The sequence below is a fragment of the Arvicola amphibius genome, chromosome 9 (genome assembly GCF_903992535.2).
Source record: "Arvicola amphibius chromosome 9, mArvAmp1.2, whole genome shotgun sequence".
Taxonomy (NCBI): Eukaryota; Metazoa; Chordata; class Mammalia; order Rodentia; family Cricetidae; genus Arvicola; species Arvicola amphibius.
The window spans coordinates 20,687,535-20,702,328 of record NC_052055.2 but is presented as its reverse complement, the minus strand read 5'-3'; the positions used below and the strand labels follow the sequence as shown (position 1 = coordinate 20,702,328).

Below are 14,794 nucleotides of genomic sequence, written 5' to 3'. Positions count from 1 at the left end.
GGTAAAGCCACTCTGGAAATCAGTGTGGGGAGTTTCAAAGGAGCTAAAATTAAATCCCAGTTACACCCCTCGTCAGCATCCACCAAGGGACTTGACCTGCGACCCCAGATACTCTTTCAGCACTGCTTGCTGCAGCTCCATCCCCTATAGCTAGGTAATGGAACAATATAGATCTCCTTCAGCTGAGGAATGTTTTTTTTTTTTTTTTTCCATTTTTGATTTTTTCGAGACAAGGTTTCCCTGTAGTTTCTAGAGCCTGTCCTGGAACTAGCTCTTGTAGACCAGGCTGGCCTCAAACTCAGAGATCCGCCTGCCTCTGCCTCCCGAGTGCTGGGATTAAAGGCGTGCGCAACCACCGCCCGGCTCAGCTGAGGAATGGATAATGAAAATGTGGTACTTATACACTGTGTAATACTACTTAGTTGTAAAGAAGAAAACAAAACCTGAAGGTCAATGGATGGAAATAGAAAAGATCATATTAATCAAGAAAGGCAAATGTTGGGTTGAATGGTCTCTCATTCCAATAGGAACTAGGCTCCTAGTTCCAAATCTTCAGATATGAGTGTGCAACCTGGAGTAACTGTAGAAACCAGGGAAGTAAAAGGGGACCATGGTGGGGGAGGGAAACAGGAGAGAGAGAAAGGGTGGGGAATGACAGGGCACAAGTGATTTGAGGGAGGAAAAGGGAAGAATGGGCAAAGATAAACACAGATGAGCATAAAATGACAGACATGTCTGAAAAAGTCATATCTTTCTACCGCATATCATATACATACAGAGTTCAAGTGAGTAATTTCCATTTGGCTGATAACGCTCCTCACAAGAGCCATAAACTATCAAAAGTCCCAACACTGGGCATAAGAAGGCTCTTTTGAATCGTTAGGATTGTCCAAAAGCTTCCCAAAACATTATAGGCTGTTGCTATTCTCCTTCGCTGCCCCCAGAAGCTGAAGGTAAGTCCCTGTTGCTGAAGACACCATGAACTGTGGAGCCTAGAGGATGAAGTCACCAGCAAGAAGCATCCTGAGGTGAGTTCAGCAGAGTGCTCAGGATGTGGTGGCTTCCCATGTGACACCTGAGGCCCTCCTAGGGATGCAGTCAAGTTTACATTACCTACAGTTGCCCTGGGGAGTGTGGTCCTGGGACATTTCACACCATTCAGAAACTCTCGACAAATGAAAACATCCATACCCAGCACTGTCAGTCACGCCAAATACATAGGAGGGTCCGCTGGCTTCGCTTCACAACCAGATGCTGCTGTTGGCTTTGCTTACAGAAACTGCTGCTCAGTTGGCGCGATTCTCTGCTTTTCCATTTTAATTACCACCCCAAAGACACATTTCTGTTGAAACAATTATAAAAACCATTCAGAAGCAGGAGCGAGAAAGAAGATCTGTATCTTGGGAACCCCTTATGCACGGGAAGAAATACAGACTGGACATGCTGAGGATTATCAAAATTTTATTTAAAACTCCAGAGCACTTGAAAATAAAGAGTACTTGTGTTTTTAGTTCGTAACTTGAAAAATGCATTCAATTAAATTAGCCATCAGGTGTTACCCTAAACGCAGTGTGCTGGTCAGTCAGCCCTGAATTGCATTCTAAGTTCACTCTCAAGAGGCTGGGGTGGAGGTAGGCTGCTGGCATCCCTGTGGGCAGGGGGGCTTGTTCCTACTCAGAGTGGCGTTTTTTCTTCTTGTTGTGGCTCTCGATTGCCCTTCTCAGGGCTTCATCTGGGATGAGATCCGACATTCTCATGTCTGTGTGACTACAGCCAATTTTGGGGCAGCTGTGAGGGAGAAAGCAAACTGTCAGTCCATCTCTGTCCCAGGCCTTGAGCGCTAACGTCATCGTCAGGAGCTGAAACGAGACCAGTTTATGAAAGAACCGGAACAAAGACAAACCCCTGGACACTCAGAGGCATGCAAACGCCCTATTCAAGGGCGGCTAGGTTTGGAGCTGGGGATGCAAGCGGATGTGTGAGCGGCACCTACAACTAGGAGCTTGGTTTGTCACAGGAGGCAGGCAGTCACCAAGTAGCCAAGGACCATGCCACAACAGCAGAGAAGCAATGCAGGGTGAGGGAACACGGGGTCGGAGCGGCTGGGAAGGAAGGGTGGAAACAGGCTGCCTGTGGCCTGGGCTGCCTAGAAGGCTTAGACAGGTGCTCTGCAGTGAGCGCGAAGGAATTTGGAGGTGAGATCAGGGGTGAGGTGAGATCAGGGGCAAGGGGACACTTTGGATTATTATTTTATTTTGTTATTTTCCATTTTGTTTTGACCTACAGTCTCACATAACCCAGGCTGTCCTTGAACTTCCTACGTAGAGGGGAATGAATTTCCTATTGCCTCCATCTCCCGGGTGCTAGGATTACAGGCATGTACCACCAAGACCTGGCTATATGCTGTGCTGGGGGTCAAACCCAGGGCTTTACACACAACAGGCAAATGTTCTACCAACCAAGCTGTAAAATCCTTAGCCTTGAATCTCATTTTAAATATGAAAAGGACACCCCCCTCCCCAACCCCGCTGGAGCTTTCTCAGACAGTGCTGGGAGTGTGATGCTACTTAACAGAGGACAGAGAAAACTGCTGGGTGTCCTACAGAGGTGCAGCAAGGGTTGCATGCCCTGGCAGAGACGGACTCTAGCACATGCGAGGATGAGGGACCTGCAGAACCTATGGATGGAAGTCAAGATGGATAAAGGGAAGACAGATGGGCAACTGCAGGGCCCTGCTCTGTGGTGGGAAGGAATGGGGCCAGGAGTCCTGCCTGGACTATGTCCCTCTGAATGCCACTCGGCCTCTCAGTGGAGACACTGAGTGGGGCATTAGGGATTGGCCAGGAGCCTGAGGTGGGGGAATTAAGAATGTGAGTCACCAGAAAAGGGTGGGGCTCAAGGGCCGGCTCGGCCTTAGCCAAGACAGTATTTGGACTGAGTCACCTGATCTTTTTACTATGAACAAGATTTGGGCAGGGCTGGGCGCCCAGTGTTTGGAGTCAAGCTCAAGTAGGTCCTGAATTCTCTCAATCTGTGAGCTTGGGTCCCCCTGCTTTAAAATACGGACAGAGTCCCCATTCCACATGGCCACAGCCCCCCGAGGTACTCCATACATTCCCCCACTTTGCCATCTCCTAGACTGGCCACTGCTCTCTCGGGAAGTTATCTGGTCTGTCTGTACTCACGGAGACCCAGTGCACACACGCACCATTCACACATTCAGGGGGCTTCTGTGTGATCAGTGCAGGGCCACCTAACCCAAAGTACAAACATGGCTCTGGCCCACACAAAGCTTGGCCCCAGGACCTGAGATGGCTCTAAACGGCCAGCAAACACAGGAGAAACGTAAAAGGCAGAGGGAAGAGAAGCTGACCTGGGAGCTACAATTACTCAGATCATAGGAAAGAAAAGGTTTTCTTGGTCTTGATCGTGGAAATTAGGAGCCTTCAAAGCAGGCTTTCACTGGTGCAAGGGATGGATGGTGAGCTTGAGGGTGGGAATTCACTGTGAGATGCTGAACGTGCCCTGTACATTCAGGCATGGGAGGCTCTTTGTTTTTTTTGACAGAGTCTTGCTTGCTGTGTAGCCCTAGCTGCCCACCCCAGCTTGTCCCTTGTGCTCCGAAATCTATAGGTATGAGATGATACAGACATACATACACACACTCGTTTTAGAACCGGGAACTGTCACCCGCTAGGCTTCCCTGATGTGGAAATGCAGAACAGGTGTTTTGGAAGTAAACTTCCCTGATGGGCAGAGCCCTGAGCCCTGTTTCTGACTACCAGGCCTTGGGAGCGCCGACTCCTGAGAACCAGGTCTATCTCCATCTGCCAGACGGTGAGTAAGCGTGGGGAGGGAAGTGGAGGGGAAGGGGGAGGACTTCCTGATGACATCAGTGGCTTTAGTCAGTAAATGAAGGCATTCTGAGAATGGCTGATAGAAGGAACCACACCACTTGGCTGCAGAGGAGGCGCCCACACTCATGTGGATGGGCTGGAGCTCAGTGAGATCTGTGTCACCCAGAGACAGGCTCTGGGGACAGAGACACAAACCAAGCAGTCCTTCCAAGGGCGGCTAGGGGATCTGACGGCAAAAGCACAACTTGAAGATGGAAGAGCTGAGAGAGGGGGATCGAGTGTGCTAGACCAGACTGAACCACACAGAAAGTTCTAGGCTAGCCTGGGCTACACAGTGAGTCATCTCCAGAAAAGTGGCAAAGACCTGGCAGTCAGCTCCCCTGGCACTGACACTGTACAAATTCCTACACAAGGTTTTTCCTGCAGACAGAGGGAAGCAGAGTTGCTTGTCTCTCTGAAGACACTCTGGCACAGTGAGAATCAAGTGGGCCCTTTATGCCAAGGCGAAGGTTTATGCCCCAGGCCTTACTACACAGCCGCTGCTGTGCTAAACCGTAGCTACCAGTCCCATCTCCTCAAAACAAGATGGCTCAGAGAGTGACAGGGTGCAAACCACTGAACAGCATGAATGCACCTCTGGGGAGACTTCCTGGAAGTGAGGCCAGCACAGGAACCAGGGTACAGCCTCGTCTCCCACCCCACCCCACAGAAACAAACAAGTTTTTTAAACTAAAAAGGCCAAGAAAAGGCCATGATGCCACGGGCCTGAATCAGGGCACTCCTGCTCTGAGAAACAACACTACCCAAGCATTAGGCCGTAATCCCCAGGACATCCTGGTGAGCAAGTCAGGTGTGGCAACACCTTCAGCTCCCACATCATCTCCTTGGGCTCAGACCTACAAGCCTGGAAGGAGAGGCTGATCCTGAGCCTGGGTCAACCACAGGGCAGCGCATTCCTTAACAGCGTGGGCACACTTCAGCATCTGCTAAGCAAAGGCCTCAGGGTGCAGAGGGTCCCAGGGGCTGCAGGAATCTGGCCCTCAGCCTCAGCTCACGATCACACCATAGTGAGTCGCGAGGGGCTCAGATCTGGGTCCTAAGAATGCTAGGGTCTGATCCCTAAGCTTCAGGAAGTGGGGGTACAGATGCCTCTGGCAGCAAGAGCTGGGAGGATTCCTGTCATACCTATACACAGGAACAACTCTGTCCCAGGCCCTCCGAGTCCAGGGTGGTGTGTCCCAGAGCAGTGAGAGAAGTGTGATGATTGGCAGCCCTAAGTGCCCCACAGCTGTTTGTTCACGCTGTCCACCAGCAAGCTTCCCGTCAGGTTTGCCTTCGCCCCGGGTGTATATGCCACTGTGCGCGTGTGCACACGTGTGCGTGCAGTGGAAGTCAGAGGACATCCTCAGCTGTCCCTGGTATGAACACATTTATTTATTTTTGAGACAGGGTCCTTCATGGCCTAGAGCTTGCTAGGTATAAACTAGGCTGGCCGGCCACTGTGCCCCGGGCTGCCTGTTTCTACCCCTCCCCGCAGTGCTGGGATAATACATGCCCGGTCAAACTTGGCACTTGAATGTGGAGTTTTGCGGATGAGCTTGAGCCTGAAGGAGCTGGCTCCCTGTCTTCCCCACAGCCCAGAGATGTGCTAGGACAGATCTGGAAGGAATTCCCTGTCAGCTCTCGAGTCCCTGGAATTTTGAGTTGATGACGTTATTTCCACTCGAGAGATAAAGAATCTGCTTGAGAGGCCCAGTGACTCGCTGCTAAGGGAATTCTGCTTTGACATCACACACTTCTGTTCACTCCACGTCGCCTGACATACTTTGAATGACTGCTGAGGACCCGGCTCAATACGAGAAAACCAAAACAAAGGGCTTGGGGCAAAATCAGCCACAGCTTATTACCATGAAAATCAGCAGGCAGCTTTATTTGTGAGATAATAGCTTTATGATTAAGAGGTCTATCTTAGGAAACAACCCTAACAATATATTTAGGGTGAAAAGCTCCACAAGAATATTCCGCCTCAAGTCAGTGGCGAGCTCTCCAGGGACTGAAGCATGCTGGGAAAGTTCAGATGGTACCCAGTAACACAGTGTGCCTGGGACTCCAGTAACGTAACATAATTGGAACAGGAGAAAGAGTTCTCCAACAGGATATGTTGCAGACATTTCTTAAATACCGCTTCATGGGAAATGGCAACACTGCGTGCTGAATCAGAAACCTATGGAACAAGCTGTTTACAGACCGTGGGTTCTAATCTGCTGCCACGTGTGCCCCGTATTTGACTCTGGCTCCTGGGATTGTAGCACCTCTCGACTTGGGTGTGGTTTAGGCTGCTTCCCACAGGGGCTTCTACCTCTGGCACTGTAACTGATGAACAAGAAACTGTTTGGAGCTGACTGCAGGATCTGAGCCAGGTGCTGAGGGGCCATGGTGAGGAGACCTCTTGTCAGGCCAAGGCTCTGTCTAGCTTGCCTCTCCAGAGCTGTGTGGCAAACAGTGACAGTTGCCCTGCCTTTAGACTCACAGCCACATAATTGTTATGGCCAGCTCAGCCACCTTCTCAGGACAGAGCTCACATGCCTGTGCCTCTGGTTTGTTCAAGTGGCTGTACTGCTGTGATCTCAGACTCCATCTGAGTCTGAGATCCAGCCTGAACTTAGCCTCTCAGAAGCCCTTCTAGACACTTTCCCTCTTCTGTCTCTCTAGACCAGCGACAGCTAGCAGCTGAGCCTGGACACTCAACAGAAACGGCAGTCATCACCCCCTTTCTGCTCTCCCACTTTCAGTCCATTGCCACATTCGTCAGGGGCGCTGCACACGCCAGGTATGTGCTCCTTCTCTGTGAGAGAGCCCAGTGTAGGGGCAGCAGCACAGGCCTGTCCGCTGTCCCCTGCACTGCTTCTGGGGTAACTTCCTCAACTCCAGGATAGCTCCTCTTAGTGCCCCCCTTTTTAACAAGGTCTCCTGTGCCTGTGGGGTAAGGCTGGCAGACGCTGGTGAATGCTGGCCAAAGCTTGGAGACGATGATTAAGGGGCCATGGTTACCGAGTCTTACTGTGTGTGTGCTTGGTACTTTAGCTACTTTACAAATATATCCTTCAAGTTTCAAATGCACCGATGAGAAAGCTACACTGATTACTGTCAATTTACAGACGAGGCAAACAATGGAACTGACATTCATGGCCTCTATCATAGATCTCCGGCCTATCTGCTGCTCTATCATCTGTGGAGTCATTCTGTTTTCCCGCCACCAGAAGTAACCACACCACACGGTCACACGAGCTGCGGTGAGGCTCTTGTCAAGGACCTAGTTTTTGATGGGTGTGGAGGTGTGTGCCTTTAATCCAAGCACTCAATAGGCAGGGGCAGGTGGATTGCTGGGAGTTCAAGGCCAGTGTGGACTACGCGGTGAGTTCTAGGACAAGCCAGGGCTACACAGGGAGACTGTCTCAAAAAACTAAAACCAAACCAAACAAAAACAAAAAAGGAAAATCAAACAAAAAACTCAACCAACCAACCAACCAAACAAGACAGTTAAAAATTATTTTGCTATTTTCTATGTCTATAAGGTTTGCCTGCAGGTATGTCTGTGGCACCATGGGTGTGCTGGTACGAAAGCCAGAAGAGGACGTGGGATCACTGAGAGCTAGAGCTTCAGGAGGGAGCTGAGAACTGAACTCGGGTCCTGCGGAAGAGCGGCTAGTGTTTTAACTGCTGCGCTATCTCTCTGCTGCGCATGCACACCCATGCTGCACCACACAAGGCCATTGTAGCTTTGGTTCTGATCACTTGAGTGCACTCTGCTGTGAATGCTGTCACACCACACAGCGCCAAGGAAAACCTCCGCTCAGATTTGAGACAACTGTGTGTTATAAAGTGCTGTGGTTTTTTCCTGTACATGTTTTCTGCTCTTATAGAAACAATGATTTAACAGCAGAAAAGACAGTATTTTCCTACGACTATTCCAAGAATTGGAGTAGATCACTGTATCTTTGCACTGTAATGTAGTACAATGTTTGATTTTAGAAACTGTGGTGAGTTACTGGATTAGATTTCATAAAAACTTGTAAATTGAATTTGGCTTGGAATTAGGACAAAATTTCCAACAGTTTCTAAAATGGCTATAAACATAGTTTCACCAATATTTTGTACTATGTATTTACGGTGTTCTCAGCATTGACAATTAGAAAATCAAAAGTTCTAATCAGCTGAAAAACATACTCTATTCTGCAGTATCAACGATTCAGTCAATATTTATCTTTATGTAAACTCAGTCACATCTATCTCATTAGTATATAGATTTGCTTTTATCTTTAATAAATGGTAAAATATATATGTTGAAGAGCTGTTTTAGGGTAAGTTTGTTTATAATTTATTGTTAGTAAATGTTTAATTTGTGTACTTTCTATATCTATATACTCAGGGCTGAGGGGGTTGGGGGAATGGCTCAGTGGTTAGATCACTTGCTGTGCAAATAGGGGGACCAGAGGGCAGATCCCTGGAGCCCATGGGGCCACGCCTATAATTCCAGACTCAGAGAGGGGGACAGGGATCTCCAGGGGGACACACTGGCGAGTAAGACCAACTTATATCTGCAAGCTTGGGGTTTGAGAGACCTCTAAGAGGAAAGTGGAAGAGAAACCAAGGAAGATCCTGAAAGCAACACTGGGCCTCTACATGTATGTGCACATAATATACATGCATACCCCTCCACATGTACACCTATACATGTGAATATACATACATGCAAACACATCACATGCATATACATATGGAAAGGAGAAAAAGGGGAACATCTGACCTAGTAAAAAGGGGTGACCAATGGAAAAACATTAGGAGGACTGGCCTACAAGCACTCCCTCACCGTTCCCTGGCATCAGGCCCGGCAAGAACGTCATTGTTATAAACCTCTAGCTTTCTTCCACTTGGACTTAATGGTTACTATTAGACTACAAAAACTTGTGGGGTGTCCGCCACCCTAGTCATGGAAGTGTGACGGGCAAAGAAGGCATCTCTGGATGACAAGTGCTAAGTGCTTGCAAGTACTGTGAGCAATTCAGAACAGGCAAAGGGCGCTGGAAAGTCGGAGTGGATACTTGGGAAGAGCCACTGACGTGTGGGAGCGCTCTGCTGCCGGCCCTGAGGCTGCTGGTGGGAAATGGAACCATGCCTTGTAGTCCCCGGCCCTTTCCACCCCCAACATGAGAAGAGCATCACACACCATCAGAAGGGAAAAGATGGTGAGCTAGGAGGCATTCGTAGTGGGTACAGTGACCCTTCCTGGCTTGTGAGAAGGAACACCGGGAAGAAATTAGTAGAAAGGGAAGGCTTAAAATCCAGTAACAAAATTATGCTCAAAGGGAAAATGTCAAGGTCATTAGGGAAAGACCACATTTGGACTATGAGGTGGAAATGCAAAACAGCTAGAGATGAACTAATGGTCTACGTTTGGCAGCCATTAGGCTGCAAAACAACTTTTCTTCTAGAATAAATCCTGTAAATTACTTGACTGAATGGCCAAGGAGCTTCTCCAGTCTCTAGGAGCTATTTCTCAGCCCACACCCACATGGGGAGGGGAGGGGAATTCCAATTCTTGGTCTGGATGATGCAGAAGCAAAGCACACATCAAAGGGACCTGCTATCAGAGCCTGAGAACGGTCACACCTGCCATTCCATTCCTGCGATAAGAGCTCAGGAGATGCCAAAACCAGTCAGCTCCAGTGTGGCCCACTGAGGACTCTCGTCACAGGCACAGGGCCGTGGTCCTGGGGTTGGGAGGTAGGGAGAGAAGGGACGGAAAATTCCGAGTTAAACAAATTCTCATGGGTGAGTTAGCCATGGATTTCTTGAAACCGTCTGTTCAGCATTCTTCTGATAACGCAGACCACTGGATATGAATGCTTATCTTAGGTTTATGTTACTGTTACTGTGTTTACACCAAAGTGCCCTAGCAGAAAACAAAGTAAGGTAATTTCCTCTTGGTTAAGTAGACACTGGAAAGGGGTGGTGTCTGTCTCTCTTAGATCACAGTTCTGTAGATCCTCAGCTACTCTGGTTTGTTGTTTGTGTGTGCGTGCGTGTGTGTGTGTGTGTGTGTGTGTGTGTGTGCGAGAGAGAGAGAGAGAGAGAGAGAGAGAGAGAGAGAGAGAGAGAGAGAGAGAGAGAGAGAAACAGAGAGACAAGAGTATAGGTCTGGTCTGACCTCAAACTCTCTGTGGCTGAGAATAATCTCTACTGTCTCAATCCTGTCTTTACCCCATTGCTGGGTTACAGGCATGAGTGTCCATGCCTAATCTGTGTGCTGCCTTCCTGTATGCTAGGTAAGCACTCCGTGCACTGAGCTAGTCCTTGGCTACCTTCGACACATCAGGATTCACTAGACTCCTGTTATCTGCGGCCTCCAACCCAGCCTCCTCTTCCTGTTTCGATGGTGTGCCTGAAGTACCTTCAATGTCCTCTGAACACTGCTCTTGCCAGAAAGCCGCTTTCCTTGTGGACAGTCTGGGCAGAGCCATGACTAGGGGAGACTTTCTCTGGCATGGCCCGAGGACCACCAGGGTGCTCTTCTTCCTCCAGCACCCACTCACCAGGCCTTCTTCTTCCTCTTGTGCTTGGACTCGATCATGCGAACAATGGCTTCCTCTTCGTAGGTGTGACCGCACACTTTATTTTTCACTGGCTTCTTCATTTCCAGCTACGATTAAGGAGAGATTAGGCTTTCAGGTTACTAACCATCCACTTCCAAGTTGTATCGCCCCCACCCTGCCCCAAATATTAGCTCTGTGATCAGGAAATGCAGGGCTCCAGGGGCCTCTGGGCTATGACTCTATTCCCAGGCCCTAATGGATATGACTGAATGAAAGTGCTTTTTAGCCACAAACCTCCCAGGTACACAATTTGAGCTCATCACTTTTCTTTCTTTGCTTCCTCCCTCACAGTGAGACAGCAGAAGGCAAATGGGAACCCTCCTGGCCCTGTGAAACTAACCCAACTGCATTTTCTTTGAGGGGGAAGAGGAGGCCATACCTGTGTTATGGGGCAGATGAAATTGGTCTGGCTCTGGGTCACAATCATATCTTCATCAATTCCTTCTATCCAGTCATTCTCTCTGTCTGCATGCAGACCATCTAGAGGAAGAAAGGGGGCTGTGAGCTTGCTTGGCCCAGCAGTCTTCCAGGAAGAGCAGGAAGGGCAAGAAGTTCCCCGGGACCTATTTGACCCCAGCCTCTGCACCAGACACTCTGAAGACATAAAGTTAACCTCTGCTTTTATTGGGCTCCTAAAGGGTCCCCAATTCTGCCCGCTTTAGACAAGGAACCCAAGACCCAGAGCTGTAAAATAAGACATCTGTAAGGGCAAACTGCTTAGAAACAAAGGGTATGGTTGCCAGAGTCGGGGACCTGATCTCTTCAGGGTCCAGTTACAGGCTTTGGGCTAGCGAGGTGTTGTATTTAAAAGTCTGCTTCAAAGCTTTGGTGCCAAGACAAACAAACAAACAAACAAACAAAACAACACGGCTCCTGGCTCAGAGAAGCAGTCAGCAGACAGGACCTACTGGTATACAATGCAGAAACCGTCAAACTCTGGAGAGTATGATTTGAACTCCTTTGAGGTCTTAGAACCTTACTTACTTACTTACTTACTTACTTACTTACTTACTTACTGAAGACTCCAAGGAATTTTTTCAAAATATGGGTTGTATTTATTAATATTTAATGTAGTAGCTATTAAGACTAAGGAATTAAAAATGCATTTATTGCTTCACTTCACTTAAAAATAATAGCAACAATCCCATCCCATTATGTGTCAATAAAAATAACTTTTTTTTAAAAAACTTGATTTCCCCCTCCGAGACAGGGCTTCTCTGTGTAACAGTCCTGGATGTCTTGGAATTCTCTCTGTAGGCCAGGCTGGCCTTTGCTCCTGAGGGCTGAGATGTGCACTTAAAAGCGTGTGCTACCATACCCGGCTAATATAAATAACATTTTAAAAGTAAAAGTAATTATATTTCCCAGAACAAACCTAAGTGTACTGTTTTCTGGTTTTGTAAATATCTTAGATGTTTGGTTTCAAAGGAGAAGACAGGAGGAGGAGTTTCTAGCAGGCAGATCTCAGTTTCTGTCTGGCATCTGGCCCCTCACAATGCCAGTGTTTCACGGAGCACGTGTGAAGGAGAGAGTGGCGAGGCTAATGACGTCATAGCGCCATCATGAAGACCTGGAGGCCACCCTGAAGCACTGGCCTGCACTGGGGACTGCTGCACGTGACCGTGAGGCTGCTAACGCAGAGCCATCTGCTTCCAAAATTTCTTTCTCCTGCCACCCACTTGCCCTTTACAAGGAAAACACAGGACGGGGCGACTTCTGAGTGAGACAGGAGGGGTAAATTCCTTTCTGAAAAAAAGGCTGCAGGCTGATTCTCTCTCAACCTCAAAGTCTGAGATCTATCTGCAAGACCCCCAGACTTACAACATTTTGTGTACTGATATGACACCAGCCTTAGACAGTGCCACTGTGAAACTTTGCTTCACAGATATAATTATTTAAAATACTGTACAAAATCAAAGTCAGTTTTAGCTTGAGTGGTTTCTTTCTGGTGAGGACTTCCATCTAATATATTGTATAGAATCGCTTCCAAGCTATGTGTAGAAACTGTGTAAGGAATTTAAGTAAATTTTCTACGTGTAATGAATCCTATCCTCAAGATATCTTATTATGCGTATGCCAACGTTTTAAAATCCCAAACCCGGCACACTCTGGTCCTGAGCATTCTGGGTAAGGGACATTTAACTTATACTTGTCAACTGTCTGCCGATGGCCTATTCCTTCCTCCACTTTGGTAGACTATAGATCTAAAACTACTTTCCTGTCAAAGTGTGGGTGCAAAACCCTCGACTCTGGGTCATATGGTTTTTGTATACCTTTCCATTGTGGAATTACTTTGGGCCTCTCCTCAGGCTGGGTGAAGTGTCTGTCTTTCTGTCTAGGAAGACACCACTGAGGCAGGACAAGGACATGAAGTTCTTGTTCAAGGCCACCTAGTGGGTGAACACTAGGAGGTTGGAGGTTGGAGGGTCTGCCCTAAGTGCTCTGTGGAGGGTCCCCTTTCTCTATTTGTGTGGGGGCGTCAACTCCTACACCAGACCTTATTTGTTAAAAAGGTGAGGATGAGGACACTGGACTCCCAAGCAGAACATTTGAAACCGCACAGCATCAGGCTGCAGTGCCTGGGACCTGACACCTTTTCGAGGATGAGACCTTGGAAACCACTTACTGCTAGGCATCTCAAAATCTGAAATCTTTTTGAGTGTCAACACAATGCCTCCAAATTTCAGACTTTGGAACATTTAAGATTTCAGCTCTATGGACTATGGATGCTCAACTAATCTTGTCTATCCAAGTATCCCCAGGTCCAAAACTGGGGCACTATGGTCTCAAGTATTAATCAGAAGTTTTTAGTCCATTATTCTAAACAAGCTAACTGCCAGCTTAAAATCAATTCATGTTAAAGGCCTACAAATGTATTTATTATTTGCTTATCCTAACTAATTGCTTATTTAGTAATTAATAATACTTCATTTGGAATCAATATAAAGGATAGATCTATTATTTAACTTGATAAAGATTCCCAAGTATGCAAAGTTAATTCTGAGAAACTAATGGCCAGTGACAAATCAGTTAGCTAGTCTATTTCCAAAGCAAACTAGCAACAACAGTTTTAAAAAAACCTGTCAGCAATAAAATGGCGTTGAATATGGAAGGTGCCACATTTTGGTATGTTTGCTGTGAAATGAGGTGTGATATGATCACATTCTGTATGTTTACTGTGATATGAGGTGGGGCTTCTGCAAACAGTGCTCATACCTATGAAGGAAGGGCTGCATGCTTCCTGAGCCCTGGGCGTGGCACCCATAGGAGGGGAGTCAGAGCCCTTAGAGGGTCCTTTATCAACTAGCAACTCAGGAAACTGGGCAAGTAGTGTAAAAAAGGCAAGAGGCAGGCTGGGGAGTCATACCACCCCTGGAATTCACTTTTCAAAGCTGCCTCCAGTGGGCTGTTGCCTCCTAGTCCTGATGTTTGTTTCCGATAGTCGAAATTAAAGGAACTCCTTGTGACTTTCCTGCTGTGTTTATTCTGAGCGGATGGCAGATTTCTGACTATAAATGTTACAGCGTGGAATTCACCGGAAAATCTGTTAGCTGTATAGCAGAGTTCAGCCTGTGTGAAAGACTGTGGGCTTGTTGGTTATTTTCTATTTTTAAATTTCAAAAGGTAGAGGAAGCAAGAAAGCACAACCCAAATGCAATGCCAACCGCTAGGGAGGGCTGAGTGGGGAACTAAGCGATGGTAGAGATCACGAAAAGGGAGGTAACAAAAGAGAGAAGGGGTGAATGCCAACAGTGAGTAACAGCCCACAGACCGAGAGTCTAAAAGGGGAAAGATTGCAATAGCGACACTTCTCCAAAGAGCATTTCCTCACCCTACACCTGTATTTATAGAAAATGACATTAATGCTGGGATTCTACAAGGTGCTTGCAAAAGGTTGCATCTGGCAATAAATATCACTTACGGTCAGAGGACAGAACTGCATGGTGTATGTGGTCAAGGCCAGGCCGGGGGAAAGATATAGATCTGCTGGAACCACAGATATTTTAAAAATGGGATTAGCTGCTGTCTGAAGTCTCTTTATTCGAGAACACCAAGCGTCAAACAAAAGTGCAGATTCTGTTTAAAACCGGCCAGGGGGCTCACAGGATGCCTGCCTCCCCACGTTCTAGAGCTGGACCACCTGAATGCTGCAAACATGTGCTGGTTCTAGAATGCTCCATCACCAAGGGGCCTCATTAGGACCAGTAATAGCTCACTTGCTGATGACTGCTCCAGTAACTTGATATTATTTCACTTAGTACTTGTATAAAACCCGTGAAGGAC

General features: G+C 47.6%; 1 protein-coding gene across 1 annotated transcript in view; it reads right to left on the bottom strand.

The window, feature by feature from the left end:
- Positions 1–1,444: 1,444 nt before the first annotated feature.
- The window catches only part of Nsmce2 (NSE2 (MMS21) homolog, SMC5-SMC6 complex SUMO ligase), a 203,183-nt gene continuing 189,833 nt past the window's right edge, over positions 1,445–14,794 (bottom strand). The window contains 3 exon segments of the mRNA XM_038342057.1: positions 1,445–1,788; positions 10,451–10,557; positions 10,890–10,990. Of these exon segments, the coding sequence (XP_038197985.1) occupies positions 1,671–1,788; positions 10,451–10,557; positions 10,890–10,990 (326 nt within the window). The 3' untranslated portion in view covers positions 1,445–1,670.